This window comes from Lissotriton vulgaris, chromosome 12 (genome assembly GCF_964263255.1).
Source record: "Lissotriton vulgaris chromosome 12, aLisVul1.2, whole genome shotgun sequence".
Classification (NCBI taxonomy): Eukaryota; Metazoa; Chordata; class Amphibia; order Caudata; family Salamandridae; genus Lissotriton; species Lissotriton vulgaris.
Genome location: NC_141700.1, coordinates 64,887,462 through 64,914,030, shown reverse-complemented (window position 1 = coordinate 64,914,030; position 26,569 = coordinate 64,887,462). Strand labels below are relative to the sequence as shown.

Sequence of the window (26,569 nt, the reverse complement as noted above, 5' to 3'; positions counted from 1 at the left end):
TTAGCATATCCCTGATCTAGGTGCATTCTCACGCCTGCTTATTGCAATGTTTATGGTTAGGATCAAATATAGGTTAAACATTGTCCCTACCTTCACATAAGGGGTTTCAAGAGTGCAGTTCTGTGTGGTGAAACTGGTTTCACCAGGTACCTGGAGAAGGCTCTACATTGAACACCTGTGATGGGAGCGGAGAGGGTTAAGCACGCACCTTCCATTGCGTATTTCATGTCCTGCGCAAAGAGGCTCCACATGACTTCGGCGCTGATCTTCCCCACGTTCAACTCCTGAGGGAACCTGGGAAGGAAACGAGAACATAACTTTATACAAAGCATTACCCTTTTGCATTCTAATGGTGTTTTGGGAAAATCATGTTTAATAGCCTTCAACCCACAACTGATGCTCAGGCCTCCTGCTGCTGAAGACACACATTGTAGGCATTATAATACAGGCATGGGAATAATGCATAAGGTTGGAACCTCCTGATGGTAGAAGCAACTATAACTTCAACTGGTTGCCCACTAGGCCTGTTATTTTCCTTATGGGTATTTAACACACTTCTGTAAACTAGAGTTCTCACCTCGCCCATGTGTCTGCAAGGACTAAGCAAAGCTGAACAGAGGATTTTTGAAAACAAGGACATTATTCAGAAAAGGAATACAAGCAGACAAAAATGATGAAATATATAAGAGTGAGGGTGGTTGATCTTAAGCATGAGGAGTATTTTCCTACATGGCTACAAAGCAACACTACGCAATGCAAATGAGAATTACACAATGAGAGCGTGGGCAATTTCCAATAGCTTGGTAAGTTCCAGTATAAAAGCCAAAGCACGCAATTTAATTGTCTATGATCCAGGTAACATTTCCTGGTAAAAATGCCATGCATTCCATGGAATTTCAAGGAGGCCATCATTGCAATCTCCTTAAAAGCTTAAAAAATGACAATTTAATTATTACAATGTATGAGTTCACCATAACACTGTCCTTTCAATTTCCTAATTACAGCCCAGAGATGTATTACAGCACAAGCCATTATATGTCCATAACAGAGGCCATGTGATTTCCCTAATATGAGCCACAGAATTCCTATGAAACAGACCAAGAATGTTTGCAAATTATATCACAGATTTTCTCTATATTTGCAAGTCATTAAACTGTCCAAACATGACTCGTATAGTTTCTACTAAAGATACAGCAAATTGCCCCAGTGCACGGCTCTTGTTGTTCTTTCTTCCTTGTTTATAGGGTCAGGGATGGAGTTCGAGGGAACGCTAGGGAGAATAAGAGTTCATCATAACTGCTCAGACTGGTCAGACACTGCCTGAAGGCTATTCACTCCATAGGCCCAAGTTATGGCTTAGGTGGAATTCCAAGCGGCTGGATTTACGGTCACTAGCCTGTATTTACGAATGCATTTATGCCAATTACATGTTAGACCCCTTTGAAATGCAGAATAACTGCGTTATGGAATTACTAAGCGGAATTCTGCATGGTAGTTTCTATTCAGAGGGGTATAAGAGTACTTTCACTGCATGGTGGGGTGGACGGAGGGCGGCTTAGAGAAGGGGTAAACGGAACAATAGTTTTCTTAGGGGAGAGCTGTCAAAGAAGAAGCTTGGGTGGGTCCAGGAACAAGGCTTCCAGCTGTTGCACCAAAGCCATGTGCACTTTTACTGTCTGGATATACAAGAAGGTAACATCAGGTTTGGTGTTCCTGCAACTGGAAAAACCAAGGCACCTGTCCATTTGTATTCAGGTGGAGCGGTATCCAACCCAGGGATACCCCTCAACCTAACTGGATATCAGGTCCACAGTGTGCACTTCACTGTATCCAGTAATAATAGGCACAACATTTTTCATGAACCTACATTCAGCACATGCGTGCTTGTAGCCCAACTTGTGATTCATAAGAATATGAACTGCAGATATCATTGTCCACAGGTGGAATGGCGGTAAAAAAAGTCAGCCAGTACGGACGCTTTACTAATGATAAGATATGGAGCGAGAACCCGCTGTACCCAGAAGAGGGTTGTGAACTACAGGGTTGTAACGCTGTGCTACCACCGGATCCTTCCCAATGAAATTTCACACCCAGTGTGTGAACGTATGCCTAGCTATCAAAAAAATGCCACCCTAGTATGCATGTTAGTAGGGAAAACTATGGGAGATTTCACAACCACGAAAATCCTTTATTAATGGATAAAATAGGCAATAAAAGGTGTACTGTGGAAATGCACATTTCCACAAAACTTAATTCTACAGTAGTTGCAAGGATACACCCTTGGATATTTACAACTCGATAGGAAATTAGAAAACTAGGTAACTCATTCCAACTTTTCAGCTTTGCATGAAGTCTTAGCTATCCCCCTATGTGGTAACTTGGTCTCTGCTTAGTGTGTTGTAATCTCCAAGAGTAAAAAAGTTGTCATGTTTGGGGTAGCAAACTTTTTGGTAGCTTCCATTCGCAACAAGAAATACAGATTATTGGGGAAGACATCTCTGGAAAATGTAATATCAAAAAATGAAATTAATACCTCCACCTAACTCAGAATGCACATGAAGTTAAATCTGTTGTTTGTAAATTTATATTGAATCACTGACTATCGTGTATAATATGTAAGCTATAATGAATAATCATCAATTCGACACCACTGGGTGTCTTGTATATATGAATTGTACATTCTTGTATATATGAATTGTACATTCTTGTAAAGTAATTTTTATATATTTTATTGTATTTCTGATTTTATCATGTGATTGAATAGCATACTTTTATAATTTTAAAATAATCGAATAACAATGCATGGTTATTAATCAATATGTGCTTTAACCTGCCCTCCCCAACCTCCGGCTTAGTCTGAGATGTTAACCTGCTATCTCCCAACCACCCTTGATAAAGCGGAGCACTTTTTCAAGACTCAGTTAATTCAAGTCTGTTAACGATGCCACAAAATACTTTGTCCTGCATAAAAAGTTGTAACAAGTCTTTAGTACTATTGTGTTTTGGCAGTGCTTGCATTAGGCATGCACATAACATTTATTTTGTTTTCACTGTACTCTGTATTAATACACAACCATAAAATTAAACTGGCATCTTATTAGCCATGGCACCTCCTACTTACTGGTTCAGGCAGGGTGTGTATGAATTCTTATCTTCTTCTATGATGGATACAATGAGCGTGATGAGTTTCGACCAGAAATCCAGGTTTTTGATGCTGGGCCCTTGCTCCTCGGGAGGCACTTCTCCTTTCTTTGCCTGTGAAAGGGGAATGTAAGGGTAGACTCACAATAGGCACTTATCTATGAGCCAATCCCGCCAGTGGTGGCCGGGACAGATCAGGGACAGTGGGAGTGGCGGATCAGTTGGGTGTGCATAAAAATAAACGTACCTGACCATGGAGTCTCTCCTCGTCGTCTCTCCGCGGCCGAAGCGGAAGCAGGAAAGCACCCAGGCACCCCAAAGCCAATCACAAAGCTGCAATGCAGCATTGTGATTGGTCCGAGTGCCGTGGTTCAGCACTCAGACGGGGCCTGGGCCTGTTGTCCACCTAGGCTGTAATGCAGCCTAGGTGGAGTACATGCAAAGTGTGCATGATAGATTGGCCGGCCAATGACGGCGAGCCAAACATTCATGAGCTGCGGCAGGAACAAATAAAATGACAATAACCTCAAGTTATTATCATTTTCTTTTTTCTTTTTTTACACTGCTGAAAAGCAGTGGGGCAACGCTCCTCCGCCTTAGCGGAAGAGCTGCCACTGAAATCCCATCTGTCTATTTACCCATTTATCAGATGCAGTTTAAGTGGATTCATCGTCCAAATCTTTGAACGTGTAAGTTTGTGATCCTTGAGGATCCGTATTGGAAGTCAGTGTAATATCTCCCTTTTAAAGGCGCTAACCTAACCATACGGGTGAGTGTACAGAAATACTAGTTATACTGAAGTCTGCCACATTGTCACTCAGGTATTGCCACCACTGTTATCAGTGCAGTGCAGACCTTTCTAGGTAAAGGCAAGCCGCTCCTACTCACAGGGTCAGTTTGGTACTCCCGGCTGTACAGCTCATGGCAGTTGTTGAAGATGTACTCGTACGTCGAGTTGAGGCAGGCTTTCACACAGTCCTTCACCACTTGGCTGGCACGGGGTGGGCTTTGCAGCTCTTGGACCTGTGCACAGGAATGGGAAAGAGGGGAGCATGTGAAAACATGGACATATTAAGGATAGTCTTGAATGCCACTTGCGTTAGACCAAAACTAGCCCCTCCTTGCAGATCAAGGGCTCCTCTAAAGGCACTAACATCTTCATAAGCCAGGAGGATAACTCCCAAATATGGCTGGCTTTACTCCACAAGGGAAGCAGAGTACATCTATCCGCAACACCAGGGGAACAGAATAAAGCCTGCCATAATCTGAATAAAGGCCTAACCTGAAGATGAACGCAACCCTATGCTTTCCAGCCTCTGGTACCAGTGGCTCATAGTACCTTCATCCTGAAGAAAGTGATGCTTGTGAGCAGGTCCACCGTCGACTTAAGATCCTGGAGCCTTTCCGGGCTGCTGGCAGGGAAGTTATTCTGGAAAAGAGAAAATGAAACAAGAGTGTAACTGGCAGGAGCGAGAACTTTGGTGTTGTTCCCAACATAAATTCCTTGAGGAACCGGCTTTGATATTTCCCCGTTTACGTGGCTTGAGGGCCTGTTCACAAGGCACCCTTCGTTTTATGTAACTCCACCTCAGGCTGATCCATGCCACTTTATGTAGAGACAATGCGCCCATTCATATGTGTAGGTATACTATACTCCTTAAAAGTAAAGCACAGCTACTCCTGTGGCTCTAGTAGGATTTTTGCCATCCCCAGGTAATATACTGGAATTTCACCAAGTGAACTGTTTCACTTGTTATGGTGAGCTCTCCCCATGGTAACAGAGTAAGAAAACTTTATGCTCGATAAAATTAGCTCCTTGAAAAGAGTGCAATGTTTTTAACCTGCTAAGATAGTGAACTCTCCCAGTAGTAAGGCTGATAACATTGTCCCCACTATTAAAGTCACAGCAACCTGGCGGGGGTTAGGGTCCTGAAATGGAGTGGACATATATATATATATTGTTTGTATGGTTAAAATGCCATCTCTATTCCTATTGCACCCTAAAATGAGAACAGTGGGTCTTGGCAGGTGTTCCCTAGTTGCCCTCTTTCTTACCCGGTACATGGACAAGTCGATGCGGAGGGAGTTGTGTAGTTGGTCCAGGAGCTTCACAAATCTTTCTTTCTGTGGGATACAAGGAGAAACACCAGATCAGTTCATGAGTGATGCATCTAATGGGATATCCTATCCATTTGATCTTAGCCCGACATCTTTTGTTTCTTTATGATTTTCGAGTCAATGCCTCTGCTCAGCTTACGAGAATCGTATCCAAATCTAATGCACATCATACAATAGTATTGTTACATTGCTAAAATCCTACTTTTGTGGATACACTTTCTCATGTGCCTTCGAACTATGTCATCTACTGTATGGTTTGGTTAAAATTGGCATGGTTTCTGTAATTCCAGCTGCTTTGCCAAATTTAAAGTCTCCTCCCTGAATGGCAGACATTTACCCTCCAAAGTGTTTCCTATGCCCACTGTGAGAACAGCTTCTGGGAGTGGGGGAGAGGATGCCTGAGGGTAAGATGACTGCAGCTCTAACATGCCATTGAGAAGGCAGCAAGATAGACCTGCCAGCCTTCATGTTTTTCACTAAGACATATACAAAAGCGAAGGTACTTCATTGAAATCTAATAATTATCTCCCACTTGTGCTTAGAGTGTCTACACTGTAAAACAACAGGCCTATGTATAAAACACAGAGACTCAGATCAAATGGCCTAACAAACAAAAACTGCACAACTGGTAAATGGGAATTTTGTATGGTACAAGACTTATAGGGTGCACAGTTTATTCCCAATACCTCTTAGTACACTTCTTACTGGGGGATATTGCACAAACAGCATCTGCAAAACAGCATTTCAAAGTGCACAAATAGTAGTGCCTGCTATAGGATGAGTGCTTTGCACCAGGTTGGACCCAGTGAACCCCCTTGAAGTTTTCACACAATGCTCTAATATCGACTCGGGGCAAGCAGGAATTCATGCTGGACTCAGAATTTGCACCCCACTGGGTATAGGGGCCAAAGTGTCTGAATGCAAGCAGATGACGGGGTACATGTCATACCACTCAAACGACTCCGGAAAGGTGACCTACAGGGTCACAGTCGACTTTTCCATAAATCTCCTTTATGCAATATAGCTGCTATACTCCTTTAATTGTAAGGTTCATCTGTATGTCTCTGTCCTGGCTATTCCCTTCACTTATCTCATAACAGATTTTTTAAATGACAGAGAGACATCTCAGGAAACCCAGTAGACTTAGTGGAAGTCATTCTACTACTGACATAAAAAAGGGTTCCTTTCTCAATATTCCGGGAGAGTAAACTAGACATTGCTTTAACTCAAGGCCAACTTGGTGCAGCAAGAAAGGGGAGGATTGCGTTTCCACAGACATATCTGTGTTCATGATTCCTACCAGATGCAAGTGCAGCAATCGGCCTGGTTTGTACCAACGGCTATGTCAAACCTTACTGACTTCCTTATTTTTACTCCTCCTGCTCGTTCTTCTCTCTCACCAATGTAGAGTGTATAGTGTCATTCTGAGACAGAGTCTAAAAAACCATTGCACTAGAAAAGTGGGTAAGATTGGGACAAGTCGGTCAAAAGCCTGTCTTGACCTGCATTTGATGCTGTCACAGTCTCTCCTGCTTTTCAGAGGTAGTGGTTTATCAGGAATTCTCCTGAGTTTCTTATATGTCAGATCAGGTTTACTGCTGGACTTACCCCAAAATTGGAAGCCGCAAATCGGTCCGAGGCAGACACGTTGGTGGAGGCAGTTGTATGGGCATAGTAGGCATTGATGTTGGCAAGTAAGGTGCTCATCACAGCTGGCACCCCAGGACACATGTACTTAGAAGAAAGGCAGGCAAAGTGGCTAAAGAAAAGGAGAGAGTAGGAAAAATGATAATATGTAAGAATGGTTCTGCCGCTCTTATCTTCCACACACTGATGTAATTGGTTTAACATCCCTTTTGCATCTGTAAGTAACTGTCACTAGCGATCTAAACAGGTCTTTTCCCTCTAAGGAAGGTCACTTCGTACAAAAGATGGTGTGGGTCATTTACAGTTTGGAGTGATGGAAGAACTGCAGTAAATCAATGTTCCATGCAACTGCATCAACCTCAAAGTTCACACAGCTGATATACAGTTGAGGAAACCCCTTTCTGTTTGCTGTTAAAGCTACTGCTGTGAATTCTGTGCCGATTGATCACAGGTAGATAGATGTCTAGTGAAAGGTGGCGGTCTTTTTATGAAGTGGAAGGTCTGCCCTTTTTAGTACTGTGTGGCATGATGGACCCAGGCTGGAAGGATTGTGTTACTTACCCTGTAAGCATCTGTTCTTGGCATGCAATGCTGCAGATTCACATGCTTTGCCTACTCCTGCCATCCAGAGTTGGGTCCGGATGTATGAAAGTTGTTTGTCTTCAAAGAACGTCTTTCGAGTCACCAGGTACGGTGACTCCTCCTCTTGGTAATAGTGCGCATGGACATCCACTCCATAGTTAGATTGTTTTCACACAGGAGGGTGAAAATGGAGAATAAGTAAGAATCAATAAAGAGATGTCCATGCATATGAAAGAATAGATAAGAACTGCAACCGTAGGAGTCTGGAGAGGAGGGTGGACACATGTAAATCTACAGCACTACTTGCCAAGAACAGATGCTTACATGGTAACATAATCCGTTTGAGGCATGTGTGGCTGCAGATGCACATGCTTTGCATAGACTGTATAGCAGTGTCCTCCAAAAGCGCTGGCTAACCAGTGGACGTTGCAGTGCTTTGAAAAAGTTTACATAGCACCGCCTGTCCTACATTAGCTTGTTGGCATGCTAGAACATCCACAACATAGTTGTAATCGGTCTCTTCCTTCCCCTTTCTCCCTCTACCTTTTTACCATTATGATGGTAGGTTCCTTACTCACCTCTTTTCCTTGGTACGTTCTATGGGAGATCACCTTAGAATGTTCGGTTAGGCAGCTGACAGTTTGTGGAGTGCGGATGACTGGTAATAAAGATGCTCCATGCTTTACTCATTTCTCGTCTCTCCGTCATTCATTTACAATACTGGCGACAATTTGGTGTAGAGGACTACCCAGTCATCTCCCCCCTCAGTGCTCTCTCCATATATCGTCTTCCCTGTGGTGGAAGGAACGCCTTCCACAGGAAGTACGTACAGAGGCGGAGCCCTATTGCTTGTCACGCCCAAGATATCCACTACGGAAGATCGCGGATCTGTGAGTTCGCTTTAATGAGGAACGCCTCTTTCAGAAAGAACACCTTGAGGCAGAGCACAGTAGCTCGTCACGCCCTGTGTGTCTTTTCTCTGCGGAGCACGTCTTCACGTCAGCAGGTGGAACTTCAGGAAACCAACTCCATACTCCTTACGAGTCCTGCTGACAGAGGATAGCTTTTTTATGTAAAGGATGGTACCGGCGCGTTCAGCTGCATGGTGCTGCGCACACCTTCTCCTTTAACACTTGTTGATTATTTTCTTCTGCTTGTTTTGCAGGAGGGTGTGCATTACATGTGGCAACATTCCAGGTATGATTCAGCAAATTCTAAAATTGTTTTCACAGTGATGTACACACCTTTAGCATCGAGTGCCTTTCTTATACTATGAGTGCACAAGCTTTTGACACAGTGACACGCACACCTTTTAATTGAGAATAATTAACAGTTTTCCATGGAAAGATATTTAACAGTGACACACAAAGGTGACACACAAACCCCTTTTGTGTGTACCAATGCTTTGTCATATTTCAACATTATAGACATTCCACAGTGACACACTCACCTTCTCTGTGTGTGTCGCTATTTTAGTCACGATGACACGTACACCTTCAATAAATGTGGGATTTTGCTATGTATCAGTACAGTGTTCCATGTTGCAAATATTTACTCAGCCCTGTGAAATCATTTGCTTTTTTAGGAGGGCGTTGTTATTGTTCCATACAGTAATTGTTTTCCTTCACAGTCTTGTAATCCTCACCTAATTAGTCTTGACAATGGCTGTGCCTGCTATGAGTCAACCACCTTCGTTCCTTAATGAGATTAGGAAACCAGAAATCCATTGGAAGGACTGGATAAAATTGTTTGAGTCATATCTAACTTCCATGGGTGGTGAAAGATTTTCTGCTGTTCGTAAACAACATATATTACCACATAATCTAGGTGTTCGAGGTAGGAAAATGTATGAGACATTACCAGAACCAGAGTTAGAAGAAGAAAAACAGGATGTTTTTAACGTTATACTTTTAAAATTGGAAATGCATTTGGTGACAAAGTAAATGTAGTTTTAGAACGACATACGTTTTTTAGTCGTATTCAAGGAAAGTAGGAGTCTGTCACAAACGATGTAGCAGCTCTAAGGGGTCTACCCAAATTATGTGATTTTGGTGACCTTATTGACTCCTTTGTTAGGGATCAGTTAGTTAGATGCACAAATAATAGTTGCATCCAAGAGAAACTATTGGCAGAAAATCCTACATTAAGGGAGGCGATTAGCATAGCACAATCCATAGAGAGAGAGTTATTCAGCAATGAAGAGATTCCTAAAACATTGGTTATAGACAATAGTGGCCAGTTCACTTAATTGAAAATGAAAGAATTCCTTCAAGAGCTAGGTATCAAACAGGAAAAAACTGCTCTATACTGCCCGAAAGCTAATGGCCTAGTTGAGAGGACAAATCGCATGATTAATGAACACATTCAACTAGATACGGTAAATGGACATGACGTGGACAAATCCTTACCTCACTGCATTTGTTCGTATCACACTTCACCTAACTTAGTTACTGGAATATCTCCTTTTGTTTGCATCAGGGGGAGGGAGTCCAGCACAAAAATAAATCCTCTATGGTCGGGCGGGGGAAGCCAGTTTCAACTAATACACATGATACTGGTAGAAAAGTACAAAAACATCACCTAAAATACAAAGACTTATATGACACAGTGTCAAGGAACGTAGTTGGAAAGTTGGTGACTCTGTATTAGTCAAAATACCGACTAAAGAGATAATAGGTTGCAGCAAGTTTTACCCGACACATCAGTTGACAATAGTTAACAAAAACGTTGTTCAAATTGATAATGGACAAATATGGAATGGTGATAACCTTGTTAAAGTTGATGTGAACCAAAATTAACTGAATTTTTCATAAGCCGTTGGGAGATGTGTTGTAATCTGTCTTTTCCCTCCCCTTTTCCCTCTACCTTTTTACCATTACAATGGTAGGTTCCTTACTTCCCTTTTTCCCTTGGAACGTTCTATGGGAGCTCACCTTAGAAAGTTCAGTTAGGCAGTTGACAGTTTGTGGAGATGGGATAACTGATAATAAAGACGCTCCATGCTTTACTAATTTCTCGTCTCTGCATCATTGATTTACAATAATAGTGCTTATAGAAAGTGAGTGGTGTAAACCATGTAGCTGCTTTACTAATGTCAGCTATTGGGATGTTGCCCAAGAAAACCATAGATGCCCTTTTTGCAAATAGAGTGCACCCTAGGGGATATAGCTAAAGTGTGTTTAGCTTTGATATAGCATATCTGAATACATTTAACGATCCATCTAGAAATGCCTGATTTAGAAATGGGCTTTCCTTTATGAGGGGGTGCAAAAGTAACAAAAAGTTGTTTTGTTTTGCCAAAGTCTTTTGTTCTATCCATATAATACATGAATGCTTTTTTGACATCTAGTGTCTGCAGAGCTCCTTCTGCCACAGAATCTGCTTTAGGGAAGAAAACAGGTAGTTCAACTGATTGGTTAATGTGGAAAGAGGCATCCCCTTTGGAAGGAATTCTGGGTTTTTATGAAGAACTACCCTATCCCTACGTCGTTGGAGAAAAGGTTCTTCCAAAGTTACTGCCTGGAGCTTATTGACATGCCTTAGTGAAATGATGCCAATTAAGAAAGCAACCTTCCAAGACAGAAATTGGAGGGGGCAATTGTGTAATGCTTCAAAGGGTGGACCCATAAGTCTTGTGAGAACAATATTGAGATTCCACACAGGTGAAGGCAGGACCCATGGTGGTATCACTCTTTTAAGGCTTTGCGTGAAAGCATTAATAACGGCCACTTTGAACAATGATATGTGGTGCCTCTTTTGTGGACAGGCAGCCACTGCCGCAAGATGTAAGCGTATGGAGGTATAAGCAAGGCCAGAGCACCGTAAATGAAAAAGGTAACAAATAATGTTTTGTACAGATGCAGTGAGTTTATCAATATTTTTGTTATGACAGTAAAAAACAAATAGTTTCCATTTGGCTGCATAACAAGCTCTAGTGGTAGGCTTACACGCTTCCTTAAGAATGGGCATACATTCTGGTGGCAAATTTAGGTACCTGCCTTTAGGAGCCAAATCACAAGGGTTTAGCTCCTTTGGGACTAGATGTCTAATTTTGCCACAGTTCTGAGTGAGGAGATCCGGGTTGAGGTGAAGCTTCTTCTGTAGAATTACTGAGAGTTCGCACAGCGTGGTGAACCAAGGCTGATAAGCCAATGTGAATTCCACCAGAATGAGGGTGAGAGATGTTTGCCTGAGTCTCCAAACCAGAAACGGAAGAAGATGGAGAGGTGGAAAAGCATAGGCAAATATCCCTGACTAACTCATCCCTAGTGTATTGCCTTTGGATAGAGGGTGTAGGAACCTGGAGGCAAAGTTTGGGCATTTTGCGTTCTCTGCGGGTGTAAAGAGATCCATTGTTGGAAACCCCGAATTGTGGAAGTAGGGGAGGAGGACTTGGGGTTGGAGTTCCCATTTGTGGACTTGTTGCTGCATTCTGCTGAGGAGGTCATCAAATTCGTTGTCTGTACCCAGAAGATGTTGCGCTAACGGATGGAATTTGGGATGTATTGCCCACTGCCAAATGGTCTGACAGAGGCGTGACAACTATAGAGAGTGTGTGTCCCCCTGTTTTAGTATATAGTACATAGCTGTCATATTGTACATACTTGCCTATGAGGGGAGGTGAGAAATGCTTTCCACGCTTGGAACAGTTTGAAGCTCTAGGCAGTTGATGTGGAGATTCTGGTGTGTGGTGTCTCAGATACCCTGAACTGTTAAATTGAGTAGGTGAGCACCCCACCCTCTGAGGGATGCGTCTACTGTTAGCACAAACTGTGGTACAGAGTCGATGAAAGGCCACCCTTTTAACAGGTTTTGTGTGTTCCACCACTGCAAAGAGTGATGAGTGCGGCTGTCTACTAACACTAGATCGTTCAGTCTAACCTGTGACTCGGTCCACTGTTCAGTCTCGCCTGAGGCACTATGGCAATACATGATGCAGTCATTCCCAAAAGACGCATGAAAGTTTTGACTGTCAAGTATTGATTGGCCTGAAATTGTGGTAGCAGTGTTTGAAAATGTTGAACTCTGGCTGCATTTGGATAGGCTAAACCTAATTGAGTGTTGAGCACAGCTCCTAGATATGGTTGCAGCTGTGAAGGTTGAAAATGGGACTTTTGAATATTGATGGCGAGCCCCAGTTGATAATGTAATGTGAGTATGTTGACGACACAGAAGGTGTGTATGGGCTTTGATAAGCCAGTCGTCTAGATACGGGATGACATGTATAATCTGTCTGTGTAAATTTGCTGCTATCACTGCTGAGCATTTGGTGAACACTCTGGGTGCAGTAGTGACTCCGAATGCAAGGACCTTGAATTGGTAATGTTTTGCTGCTATCACAAACCGGAGACATTTGCGATGTGCTGGGTGAATGGGGATATGAAAGTATGCATCCTTTAAGTCTAGTGCTGACATGAAGTCGCCTTGCTGTACAAGTCGAAGCACCTGTTGAAGTGTGACCATATGGAAGTGCTCTGATAATATGTAGTCATTCAGAGGTCATTGATCTAAAATGGGCTGTAGGGGGCAGACTTTTTGGGGACTAAAAAAGTACAGGGAATAAATCCATGACCCTTGATGTTGTAGAGGAACTGGCTCTATAGCTCCTTTGAGTAAGAGAGCTTGCACTTTCTGTTTGAGCAATTGATGTTCTAAAGAGAGTCTGTCTATGCGAGGTGGAATATTGGGAAGATTACTGATGAGCTCCAGGCAATAACCATGTTGGATAATGTCCAACACCCACCGGTCCGATGTTATAGACTGCAGCTGCAATTGACCCCCGACAGGTGTTAAATGATCAAGGGAAAGGATAAGTAAGAGATAGTTTGTTACCGGATGGGGCACTACAACTTGGTGTACCTTTGCCCTGACCTTTGAAGTTGTTACCTCTATAGTTGCCAATGAAATATCTTATAGATGGAGAGATGCGGTTTTGCGATCTGTAAGAAGATGCAGAGGCATCTGTAGATGTCACTGTGGAACCTGGTCTGTAAGAAGAGAGATGATAAGAGCCCCCAGGAACGGGTGTTTGAAGTGCCCCATGGATTTGGTAACTTCCGTGTCCTTTTCCATCTTTTCTAAAGTCTCATCAACGTGTGGACTCAAGAGATGCTGCTTATCCAATGGGACATTAAGCAACGATTGCTCGACTTATGAAATGCGCAGCCAGGCATGCCTGCGTGGAAGGACACTTGTATTGATGGCTCTGGGGCAGTATACACAGAGCCCAGGGCGCATCTAATAGAGAAGTAGGAAATTAACTTCCCTTCCTGAACCAGTTCTTGCCCTTTCTTCCGGGAGATATTGAAGGAGTTAATCCATGTCATCCCAGTGAACTCGGTCATATCTTGCTAATAATCCCTGTGTGTTTGCAATTCACCAATGATTGGAGGATTAAGCAGCAACCCGTTTTCCTGACGCATCAATACATTTGGATTCATTATCAGGAGGCAGTGTGTAGGCTGTAGTTTGTGAGTTAGTTAGTTTACGGGCATTTGAGGTAACTAGGGAGTCTGATGGAAGCTGGGATCGAATGAAAATTGGTTCAGATGGTGCAGCTTTATATTTCTTATCTACCCTAGGGGTGAGAAGGCGAGCCCGTGCAGGATCCTTAAAAATATCACCTGCGTGGCGCATTATGCCTTTAAGCATTAGAAGAGATTGAGAATGCCTGTGTGTGTGATACACAATGTATCAAACAATAAATCTTCTTCCATGGATTCTTTATGCAATGTAACCCATGGTATGCTGTTGCCCTAGCAATAGGCTCTTGATATGATGTAGTATCATCAGGAGGTGATGGTTTGGCAGCTATAGGTCTGGATCTGTGTCCCCTGGGGGGGTCAATGTCATAATTTTGCAAGGGGTCCGGTGGTGCACCATAAGTGTCCTCATTCCCCCTCCCCCCAAACATCTGCATCTGGGTCGGTATGTGGAGATACCAGAGGTGCAATATTTAAGGGATCTGTGGTGAATGAGGTACAGGTGGTGGTGGTGGTAGATGGATAAGTAGGAGGAATAGGGTGCAGAGGACTGGGAGCCTTGTCCTTTTTCTTCTTCTTCATGGGCAGTGGCAAATCAATGGCTTCATGAAAAGAGGTTTGCCACTTGGTAGAAGGCACTTTGTAACAATGCGGCCAGTCTCTTGATGGATATGGATCCGTTTTTCTTGGAATAGAGTCTCTCCTGCATGGTTTCCAAAATAGGCTCTGGGAGTGTAGCAAGAGCCGGTTTGGTTACGGTGCAGAAGGTTTTGTAACCAACTGGTTTTACTTTTCGGAACTGGAGCATTTGGAGCCAAAGAGGTGGAATCTTGGCTCGATGCGGAACCGGAAGGCTTTATCTGTGCTTTCGGTGCCAAGCCCAAGGAAGGGGCAGCTGAAGCTGAATCTTGGTGCAGACCATGGCCAGATGGCAGTGGCGGCGTGGAAGCCTTTAGCTTTGTGGAAACCGAGAGTTTTAATGTGGGCAGGGGAAGGGTTTGAACACTCACGGCACCTCAACCTGGGGGCAGATCATGCGACTTCAAATCGATATCCAAGTCGGAGTCCAAATCTCCAACCAAAAAGGTTCCCTCTTCTCCAGCCGCAGAGGACTCAAGATCTTCCTCTTGTTGTTCGACATCTTCCTGTCTGAAGATATCAGGCATGTGTTAGATTTCATATCTCTGCATTTCTCTGCGCCGTGCCAGACAGTCCCGCAGTTTTTTAAAATCATAACTTATAGTCTTCTTCTCTGTACTCGGGGGATAAGCACAGATTACGCACCGAAAGGATCCTGAAAACGGTCTTGAACCGGAGCGCTGTAATAAATGTTCGAACCCGGCGGTGGAAAGAAAACAATTTAACAATAACACCTTACCTCGTGACTCAAAAGACTTTCTTCAATGAAAAACAACTTGCCCACATCCAGACCCAATACTAGATGTCAGGAGTATGCACAGCATATGCATCTACAGCCACACATGTCCCGAACAAATAATTATGGGTCCAATGCTCAGGGAGAAAAATCCCTGTCTCAGCGACATTGCCTTTTTTCCTTCTCATAAGTAAAACCTCAATTTCAGGGTTTTGTTTCTGAAAAGCAAAAGTGAAGGTCATGTGCCCATATCAACATGGCGACCTGGTTGGCATTCTGTAGGCCAAAAGTGTATCCATCGGTGAGGCGGACGCACTGTTGCTGCAGAGACCCCCACAAAGCAGTCAAAAATCTTTAGATAGGACAGGGGGCTATCCACAAGCATGTTAGAGGCCAGGCCTCTGCTGAGCCAGCTGCTGATGGGCCACCCACCAAACAATAAATGACCCCAAAATGACTTACCTAAAACAATGGTTACCCACTATTGATAGGTCCATAGATTCACATGCTTGGTTCACCGGCTGCTGTTGGTGAGCATTTAAGAAAAAGAAGTTCAACCAAGAACATGCATCCATGGAGATGACGCCACTAGGGAAGTTGGCACTGCCAGCATTGGTGAGTACATCATAGGGATGTCTGTAGACCAATGGATGGAGTCTCTAGGCCATGTCTCTATTACAGTCCTTAGATTTAAGAAAACAGAGCGACTCAAAGATCCTGGTCTACTCATCATGATAAATGGTTGAAATTATCGTAATGATGAAATGAAGATTGAGAGCTGCCTTTCGGTGAGGGTTCTTCAAGGTAACAAATAGTTATCTTGATTTACACTCGCCCAGGCCCCAAAACCTTTTAATGTTGAGAGCCCCAAACCCCCCACCTGCTGCCAAAACTCCTCAAATTTGAAATCAACATTACAGATTTCTTACGTCATTGCTTGGTAGATGGACTCCACACCATATCTCATCGCAAACTCATCTACAATCTCCTGGGCGGTCTCATCGAAGTACACTTTCCAGGCGTCGTCGCCTTTGGCATCTGGGATCTTCACTACACCGTTGTTCTGTACATCTGTCAGGAAGTGGAACAAGTTCTGAAATAGAGTGGAGACAGATATACAATGTCAAGACTTACTTCGGTTCCATTACTTATTGGATATCATTAGCTATGCATCCTGGAAGTATGGCAAATGTTCTACTTTTTCCCAGCTCTACTTACCTTTAAGAGTCATAAGTATTTTGGACAATTTTACTCTAGCTACTCCAGTTCTTCTGGGAGGCCCAAGAAATAACCTCACTTGCAATGGGAAAAAGAGTAACATGTTTTGCATCCTTCACCACACAATCCTTTGATGTTTTGTCAAACACCCAGAAGATGTTGCTGGGGATATGTGGCACTACTCGGGACCTCTAATTAATTAATGGAATCCAACACTTTTTCTGGTGAATTGAATATAGAGTACTAAGTTTGCTCTCTTTGAAAGAGGGTATTGGATTGGTAAGAATCAGAGAGCTCAGAGCTGGCATGTCCAGAGGGGAAGCACTTGGTAAAGTAAAGAGCAACTGCTTCATGCACTCAACTCATGGAAACAGGCGTACTGGACATGATAAGGTGTTACCTTTCCATGCACTCACCTAATGGAGGCAGGTGTCCTGGGCGTGATAAGGTGCTATCTCTCGATGCACACATCTCAAGGAAAGAGGATTACGGGACATGATACCTTTCCATGCACTCACCTCATGTAGGTAGGTGTACCGGACGTGGTAAGGTGCTACCTTTCCATGCACACACCTCGTGGGAACAGGTGTCATTGACGTGATAAGGTGCTAACTTGCATGCACTCACCTCATGGAGACAGGTGTACTGGACGTGGTAAGGTGCGACTTTCTCCTCCCCCTTGATCTCGACACTGATATGCAGTCTAATGGCACCGGACACCGCTGATTTATCTGTCCGTTTATCTGACGAAATGAAAATTAGCGAGTTAGAAAACAGAGAATGAACCGATATATTAGAGTACAACATTTTATTATTTATTGCAGGCAGCAGTACAGTCCAGCATTTAACTGTCTTCAAAAACATTTCCTATTTGGAAAAAAACATTTTTCATGCAATCCTCGCGGGATGGCAGGGTCAAAGGGAATGTGATTTTATTTCTGCTACTCATGATATTGATATTGAGTAAATTATGACACAGATGTCGTGGTATGGGAACTAACACAGAAAGTGGAACTACGGCACCACTCTCTACATATTTAACCCGACCCTGTCTCTTTTACTTGGTACATAGTCTATCCGTTTTTAGCAGGTGAAATAGGGTCACCGGCAATCCCGGGTGCAATAAAAGCACACCACTTGGAATCCCATTTAGACTGAAAAGTGAAACTTTGGCTGTAACAGTATTGCCATACAACTCATACTCCGCCCTTTTAGATGGTTCGATTGTTGGATGATTTGTACAACTATGTCCAATTTTGCCTCAAATATTTAGGTCTCTTGCAATGGAAAGTCTTATGAATTGTGCAAAAGATTCTGCATGAATGCTTGCCCGTTAGGAACAATCTGCACACTTTGAGGATGGCAGTGTTGCAGCAATGGCATACCTAGGTCACACCTATACCTACTGCCATAGTAGCACAGCCAGGGTTCAAAATACTATCTCAACTCGACACAAAAGAGGCAGGAAGCGAAGAATGGGGTGGTGTGCCTCAAGGTGTAAAAGCTAACTGCTGGTCAATCTGTCGACTTGCGGAACCACTGAAAGCATGCTGTCCAGAGAAAATACTTAATCTCGTTCTAAACATGTGATCTTAATCAAAAACAATCCCAGTGGTTATAATGAGGCTTGGGATAATGCAATGGTAGTATTTCACCTGGTCTCGTGGTTAGGCATGATGTTAAGTTGCCCACTGTTGTTGCCAGCTTTAGGATTACCTCAGGATTATCCGTAAAACATTTCTCATAGAATAATGGGACCAAGACACAATTTTTGCCCATTGATACAGCAGATCAACCAGGAAATGAAACTTGCTCACAGAACTGAAATAATGAAATAAGGTGAGGGTACAGTTTCTACTGTCATTTTCCACATTAGGAGAACCATCCGTAAGTAAAACTGGAAATGTCTCTCTCAATAGGACATACAGGAGCCATGATGAAAGATGATCTGTCTCACTAGGAAACAGATCCTTTTTGGTGCCTGTTCACACTGACCTTTTTCACACAAATGTCAGATTCAGAATACTTTTGAAACTGGACAAGATGTTGGGATCCTAAATAGACTTCTTGCAAAGGGGAAGCAGCAAACATCAGTTTGATGAAATAACTGACCAAAGAAACATCATGGAGGAATTAATTGATGGCAACTAGGAAGTAAGGTAGATACCCAAAATATATTTTAAAAGATCTATGTCAGATAAGACTCCTGTGTTGACTGTTCTTCTAGTTTCCTGGAAGGTCTACTGTAGAGATGAGAGAAAAAAGGTCGTACTGATGGTATAATCAACTAAGATGGACTGTACTACTAAACTTCAGATGGACTTGCCTAATTAGGAGAGAAAATGGTTCTAGGGGCAAAACAGGCTTTAGAAGAGACTGACCAAAGACATGGAACCCCAAGCTTTGTCAAGGATTCAGGTCTTCAAGCAAACACTCAAGACTGCACAAAGCTTTTTAAGAGGTGTGGAGAAGAAATTCCAGGAGTTGTGAAAGTCAAAGTAAGGGCTGGAAAGAGGCCTGCAGTAGAAGTGCGAAAAATCCTTTAATCAAACGATGAAGTAATAAAAGCCTTACGAAACTCTTTTTCCATCGTATATAGGTTTCTTAAATCAGAGCTGTTTCAGTCCCATTCACCTTAGTGTATTTGCAGACTTGTGTCAACTAGACATAACCACAGAGCATAGTCAAAGGACAAGGCTTCGGTCAGATGCACGAACTGCAGTGGCTCCTTCATCTCTCAGCAAAAGGGCTTCGTTGCGGGAGGTCTCAAAGTCTTTGATAAGTTAAGAAGTAATGTACTTCACTGAGAGGGCTGGGCCTGCTGGTGCGGCAACATTACAGTATTACTGGGTGAAGCAGTGCAAAAGCTCGACATCCGTGAGGACTCTCCGTGTTTGTCCTCACCTATTCATCCATCAGTTTCGTTCTCTCCGTTTTGTGACTTGCTCACACTTATACTTTGTAATATGAAAGGAAGGATTATAGGAGCTCAGTCAGTTTCATCTAAAACAATGGAAATGAATAGGCATTTCTGTCCTTAGCAGGGGCAAAGGATGACTGATGGAGCAGGAAGAACGTCTAAAATAGCAGTTGCAATGACATGTCCACTACCAGTTTACAATTATTACAGGTGCAGGCGTAGAAGAAGCCAGAGAGCAGGGGATATAGGGATCTGAGCTTATGGCTGGCAAAAAAAAAGACTGTGAACTTTAATTTACTAAATACACAATACATGCAATTAATGTCAGGCATTCTGGATAATTGTAGCGAAGGAGAACAAAAGGCAATGATTATTTACATTAAACAGATGTAAGGTTTTCTGAAAAGCGTAGCATTGGTGGGAACAACTGCTGGTATGATATCATCCCAGAATTAACGAACAACAGAGCTCGCTGGGGGGCACAGCAGATCGGGTTTGCGAGGGATTCAAGGACTTGATTGTTGATGCTTGTAGGAGGGAGGCGAAATGCAGAGAGGATTCAAGCAGCTCTGCGAGTTTGATGACAATACTTTATCAGCAGGACTCACAATGCATGGTCTACCATTCACCATCCTATCAAGGGACCTGTGGTATCTGTGCGCAAGCCTCCCAGAGGGCTTGGGCCTTAATGCCAGGAGCGCGCTGATGGGACAGATAGTGCCCTTTAATTCGGTCTGCCAGAGCGCAGGTAGTGTATTTACATCATCTCTCCCATGGGACTGGTATTATCCTTTCATCACCTTTTGAAGGGGAATGGAAGTCATCTTTCACAACTTTGCTCATGGAACTAGTAGAGTCCTTACATCATAACTCCAGGTGACTGGTAGCATCATGTCCTTGTCTTTTCCAGAGAGATTTATATATAATCTAACGCAGCCATGCATGGCACTGCAGCATCCTTCAATCTTCTCTCAATGGGTAATGTAAATGTAAATGTTTTTGTACTTGTATAGCGCACAGCTACCCGCAGTGGGTTTCCCGGCGCTTGTACGAATACCACAAGGGAACCCTTCCTGGCTTTCCCTGTGAAGTGTCCACTCCTGGGCACCCCCATGGTGCAGACCAGACATTCCTTGCGTTGTTGGGGCCATTGTGGAGACTAAGCAAGCTATTGCCCAGAGTTGCAGCGTGGGACCCATGATCAGAATAGGCACTGAGGTGAGAATATCCGGTCAGGGGAATTAATGAGCCAGAGACCCGCCGGGGAAGGAATCGAACCCTGGTCCCTGGCCAGAGCTCTGCATCGAGGTCTGCCTGCTCTAACCATTGAGCCACACTTCTCCACGTAGAGAGTATGCTTTCTTTTATGGCTTCACTCTTGGCTGTGTTAGAGTCTTTGCATCAACTCTACAAGGGAACTGGTAGCATCCTTTCATGTATATACATAGAAACGCATGTACATGGAATTTCTGCAGTGCAAATCTATCTTAGAGGTAGCGAAACACTGTACAAGCTGAAAGATAAGCCTAAAGTCAACGACCGATAGAAGAGGTTGCTGGGTTGTGGACGCTTAATGTATTGTCAGGTGGCTCTTTCCCAAATTGGAGCAGCGTTGGGGCGGTCCCGATGGAAATGGCGATGTTGTTCGAGATTCTGGGTGCATAGATGGAAACCGCCTGCTGTCTCGTTTTTTCATTTTTACCCTTCTTACTCTACAGACTGATGGTGACCTGGCTGCAAGTGTGCCAAGAACCCCTGGAGATGACAAGTTTATCTGCAAGATACGCTGGGGTGCTGGTTATGATGGCTTCATAAATGATGCTGGTGATTTTAAAGTTGGTGCAAGACAGCATTGGGAATCAATGAAGTTCCATTAGGATGAGGCTCATGTGATTAAATTTACTCAAGCCCTAGATAAACTGCTGCAGTGAGTAGGATGCTCTTAATTGGTGCCGGCGTTGACTCTGGGAGTCAACAGAGCAGCGCATTAACACCATCCAGATGCAAGAGTATAAGGGCTACATAGGATTAAACGGCAGCTCTGTAGTCGCTGTCTGGCAGAAACAGTTTCACTTTCTTTAGCAGAGGGAACTTTTACCAGGTAGTCTTTGTTTTTTTCTTTGGCATATTGTTCCTGGAGTTCGAGGTTGGTGCCCATGGTCATTCCAAGTGACTGGCATTCGGTGAAAGTTGGGGTTCAAAGCCGTGGAGGTTCATTTCATTGATCCAGGCTTGTATTGTTTCTTAATTATTGTTCAACTCAAATAACGGTAATTATGTCTTGGTTGGATTGAGCTTCAGATAGGAGCTAGACATCTAGGTATGGATGATTCGCAGGCAATGTTTGAGGTATTGGATGTATGAAGCAGAGGAGACATCCAAGTAGAGGTGTATGCCAATGGCATATTGGTGAATATTGATGCTGTTATCAGTGAGTAGAGCGCCAAGCGGTTCCACAAAGAGGTTGAAGATGACAGGAGACAGTAGTTAACCCTGGGTGATCGGGATCTTTGGGGACGAGATGGTTGTATCATTAGATCGTCTCTTCCCTGGGACAGGCAGTATTCTTTTGTAAGCTCTTCAATGGGCATGGAAGTATCCTTTTGATAAGACTTCCTGGGAGTTATTTTATCAGCTCACTCACAGGGCTGGTTGTATCCTTTAATTATTTATCACAGGGGATGGATCGTACACTTTTCTTGTTTTTTTCCCAGTGAGACGCTTGTATCGTCATCTCTGCCAAGGGACTGGTTGTATCCTTTCATAAGCTCTTCCAGGGGGCTAGCAGTATCTTTTTGATGACTCCCAGGGAATTCCTATATCATTTATCAGCTATCCAAGAGGAGTGGTAGTATTCTTTCATCATTTCCTCCTGGAGACTGAACATATGCTTTCATCAGCTGTTCCAGGAGATGGGTTGTATCCTTCTATTAATGGGGTGCGATCAGTATACATTCAGTAGCCCTTCCAGGGACTGGTATTTTCCTTCAGGCATTTTGTCCAAGGGCTGTGTGGTGCTTTTCTCAGTTTTCCTCCGGGCTCTCTCTTTTTCACCTGCAGCTCTCCAGTGGCTGGTAGTACGCGAGATGAGCTATTATAGAGAACGGTATCATTGTTCGAGGAACTATCCCAGGGAAATGGTAATATCATGCCTTACACTTTTCCGTGGACTTGTAGTAACACTCAAGCTGTTCTTCTGTGGATATTACTCAATGAACTCTCTAAGGGAATGGAAACTTATGTTGCAACAGATTCTGAACAGCTTTCACGTTCTTTCTACCCTTCTTGGCTGTATACTTACATCATATTTGCTTCAAACATGCAGTATAAATTCCACCGCTCTCACAAGAGACTGTCAGTATCCTTCCAGCAGATCGTCTGTTGACTGGTACCATCCTCGCTTCCATAAGCTCCACTTGGGACTTGTAGTACGATTCCTGCAGCTCTACCAGGAAACAGGTGCCATGTGCCACAAGCTCTCCGACATGGCTGCCCAAATCATTTCATAAGCTCTCCTGGGGCAACTGCAGTTTTTCACGTATGGCTGTCCCTGGGGAAAGGTGGCGTTCCCTATCAACTCTGCTGAGGGGCTAGAAGAATCTTTCCATCACCTGTCCTGGCATTGCAGTCTTCGAGCAGCTGTTACAAGCAAGTAAAGGAACACTTCCACCACCTTTCCTTGAGATTGGGAGCATTTCTCGTGGAGGTCTGATTGTACCTTCCGAGTAGCCCCAGAGATAGACTGGGATGACCTTTGCAGCAAAGATTGTGCATACCTTCTCATAAGATTTTCGGCACTCTTGCAGCAGAGATTTCCATGGAGTTGTAAACACCTTTGCTACTGATACGTTCCTATCAGTCCACTGTGGGTATTTGAATAATGTTCAACCATTTCAAGCTGTGTTTGTGTATTCTGGGCTGGATGCTCCCCCCTTCGCTATTATTGACATTTCATCAGCAATCTTCGGAACGGCAAGTAGAACACTCCTTCGGCAGCTCTAGCGTAGTGCTCCAACCGTCCTCAAGGGATCTGCAAATAGTGTTAAAGCACTACTGCCCCATAGGGGGACTACATTGGCATTACCATGTCAGGACAGTTCATGCCTAGTATTACCAACACAATGTGGCTTTGGGTAAAAGGTAGGACTCTGGAGAGATGATACTATCGGAGTACAGTTTTGGCAATACTTCGCTTTGGATGAGTCTGGGGAGCTTTAAGTACTAACTGTCCCATGCTACTGAGAGGGACGTATCTATTCATTGCAGGTAATGCCTTTTAAAGGGATAGTGCAGTAAGGGAAGGACTCTGTGTTGTTGTAGAGCTTGGGGTATTATTACTGGCATTGCAAATGGAGTTGGAAGACAGGAGTTAGTGCTAGCTGAACATCTATCTACATTGGGGTATTAAAATATTACCACTTGGGGTGTGTTTCTATTTAGGAATCCATGTGGACTGTTTCATGCTATGCTCTGGCTAGAGGGGTAAATAATATTTGCAATGTCAATGATATTTTGATAGTTACCCAAATTGTACCAGACATCCATCTCTCCGCTCAGTGTTCGAACCTCAATGATGGTTTGACCCAAGAAGTCATCAGATTCGCGCTTGAACCTCTGCTTGACACGGGACTTGATGTCATCGTCTTCATCCCACACTCGAACCTTGATCCGATCGGAGGAGTTATGGCACTCACTGAGGAAATTAAAAATAAAGATTTGTAATTTTCTGTTCCTATTTCTGATCTTTTACCTCCGAGTCATTTAACCCCTTCACTGCGGCGGCTATTCCGCCGCAGTGCTAAGGGGGCGGGGCGGCCGCGCGGCGGCAGGGCCGTGCTGGTGACGGAACCGCTCCGTCACCAGCCCCGGTTGAGCTGTGCTCATGACGGAGCGGTTCCGTCATGGCCCCGCCCGCTCAATAGAACGCGCCGCGCAGGCGCGAAATCAGCGTCGCGCAGGCGCGGCGGCAGGGTCATGACGGAGCCGCTCCGTCATCAGCACAGCGCCACCGCTGCTTATGACGGAGCGGTTCCGTCATCAGCAAGGATAGGGTTAAGCATAATTAGAACATTGGAATGTTGAAAGCTCCACTGAAGACAATGGAGAAGCTCTGGGCTTGTAATGGCTGGTATAAGATCAGAGTTTTAACATTCTAATGGTTGTTTTTATGTTTCTCCCTTTTTAATTTAGAACATTCTACCATTAGTGGGAGGAATGTTCTAATAGACTTGCAGTTCTTCTGCCTCGGGCTATATTGGTTGTTAAAGATCCTCTCCCTCATTATTGCCCCTTGCCGCCTATAACTCTGGTTCATGACCACCGGTATAGCCCTCAGCAGCGGGCTACAATGCATAACTTTCAGATAAGACGTCATCCATCGTGCAGTACGTGGACAGCGACCATCTTAGGATCCCCCTGTCATTATATAGTTTACATCGTCCTAGACTGGCCACATTCTAAGCAGTGTCTGCATTAGGTTTACTGTGCAATCTATTTATTACTGAGCTCATTTGGGTTTTTTGCACTGTTAAGCACTGCATAGTGGCCTCAGAGCACTCTGGTGGTGAAAGGGGGAGGCCATCTTGGACAGCCCATGGTCTTACCATCCACCATTTTATTGCATGTAGTGGTGGGCTTAGCAAGTTTATAGTCCACTGAACTGTAGTCACGCTTGATTGATTAAACCCTGACTTTCTGTATTTTGGCCTTATTGTGTACTAAGCTGTGTCAATATTGGTTTCAACATGTTCTGCCAGGGGGGCACACTGAGGCTCGTCACATCCTGGCAATGACCTTACCAGTTTAGACTCACCATGCCTTAAAAGAAGATAACCTCACGTGTTGATTGAGCTCTGAATGAATACCACATTATGCTTTGTATGCCTGGAGGGATTCACTACCTCATATGCTCATCGTGCCCAGAGTGAAAACCTTATGCGAACGGTGGATTGGGGGACCACCATCTTATGCTCCGCATGCCCGGTTTGTTAACCATCTTGGCTTCACCACAACTTGAGCAGAGACCATCTTCAGATTATCGTGCCCTGAGCAATAACCATCTTACACTCATCATGTTAATAATTAGGAACATCTTGGGCTCCTCTTGTGTTGCTGGAGCATTGTCTACTACTCATCTTGTGAAGATCGGCTTAGTCCATTGTGCCATAGGCAGTGGCCATTTGAAGCTTACGGTGCAAGGAGGGATGACTATCTAAGGACCATCATACCTTGAGTGATTAACTTATTCGGTTCACTTGCTCTTCGGAATCAATGTTTTAAGACTCGCCATGCTATGGGCATCTGTTTCAGTTTCACCATGCCTTCAGAGATCAATATCTGAAGTTTGCTCTTAAGAGGTTATGTTCTCAGGTTTATCTTCCCTAAGTGGACGAGCAGCATCTTAAGCTGAATAATCCTCGGGTAACATTCATCTTAAGTTCTGCCTGGGACCAACACCCACAGACAACGCAAGAAATCTAGCGATCATCCTAGATGACAAGCTCAAGTCAACGCAGTGTGCACCTCCTGCATCCACATCCAATGCATTCTGTGAAAGATCTTCAAATGGTTGCCTTAGAACACCAGACGGACTATTACACAAACATGAATCACCAGCAGGCTGGACTACAGCAACACTCTCTACACCGGATACTCCAAACAACTCCTTCAAAGACTCCAAACCATCCAGAACACTGCAGTAAGACTCCTACTCGAACTCTTGCGCCACCGCCATATTACACTGCACCTCAGGAAGCTTCGTTGGCTTCCCATTCCCAAGTGCAGCCGATTCAAACTTCTCACACACACATACAAAGCCCTACAGAACACAGAACCAGAACACCTGAACAGCCGCTTGCACATTCACCAACCCACTATACTATGCGCTGTCTCACTCTTACTCACACACACTCTCGCATCCACAGACGCAAAACTGGAGGTCGTTCACCCAAAACTTGGAAAGACTTCCCTCAGCACATCAGAGCCTCTTCCTCACTTTCAAGTTCTGCAAGAAGCGCAAGACCTGGCTCTCCATATATAAACACCTTGGAACCACACCCGAAACACCTTGCCCAAGGGCCTGGATAC

At 43.9% G+C, this 26,569-nt stretch overlaps 1 protein-coding gene across 3 annotated transcripts in view; it reads right to left on the bottom strand.

Annotated features, from left to right (window-relative positions):
- LOC147673314 (protein unc-13 homolog A-like) overlaps positions 1-26,569 on the bottom strand; it is a 182,282-nt gene that overhangs the window by 99,706 nt on the left and 56,007 nt on the right. For all 3 annotated transcript variants that reach the window (XM_086947142.1, XM_086947144.1, XM_086947143.1), the window contains exons 18-26: positions 24,007-24,176; positions 17,191-17,306; positions 16,275-16,438; positions 6,868-7,018; positions 5,197-5,265; positions 4,481-4,570; positions 4,030-4,164; positions 3,122-3,255; positions 209-294 (exon numbers count right to left, since the gene is read on the bottom strand). In XM_086947142.1, the coding sequence (XP_086803268.1) occupies positions 209-294; positions 3,122-3,255; positions 4,030-4,164; positions 4,481-4,570; positions 5,197-5,265; positions 6,868-7,018; positions 16,275-16,438; positions 17,191-17,306; positions 24,007-24,176 (1,115 nt within the window). The remainder of the gene's footprint in view (positions 1-208; positions 295-3,121; positions 3,256-4,029; positions 4,165-4,480; positions 4,571-5,196; positions 5,266-6,867; positions 7,019-16,274; positions 16,439-17,190; positions 17,307-24,006; positions 24,177-26,569) is intronic.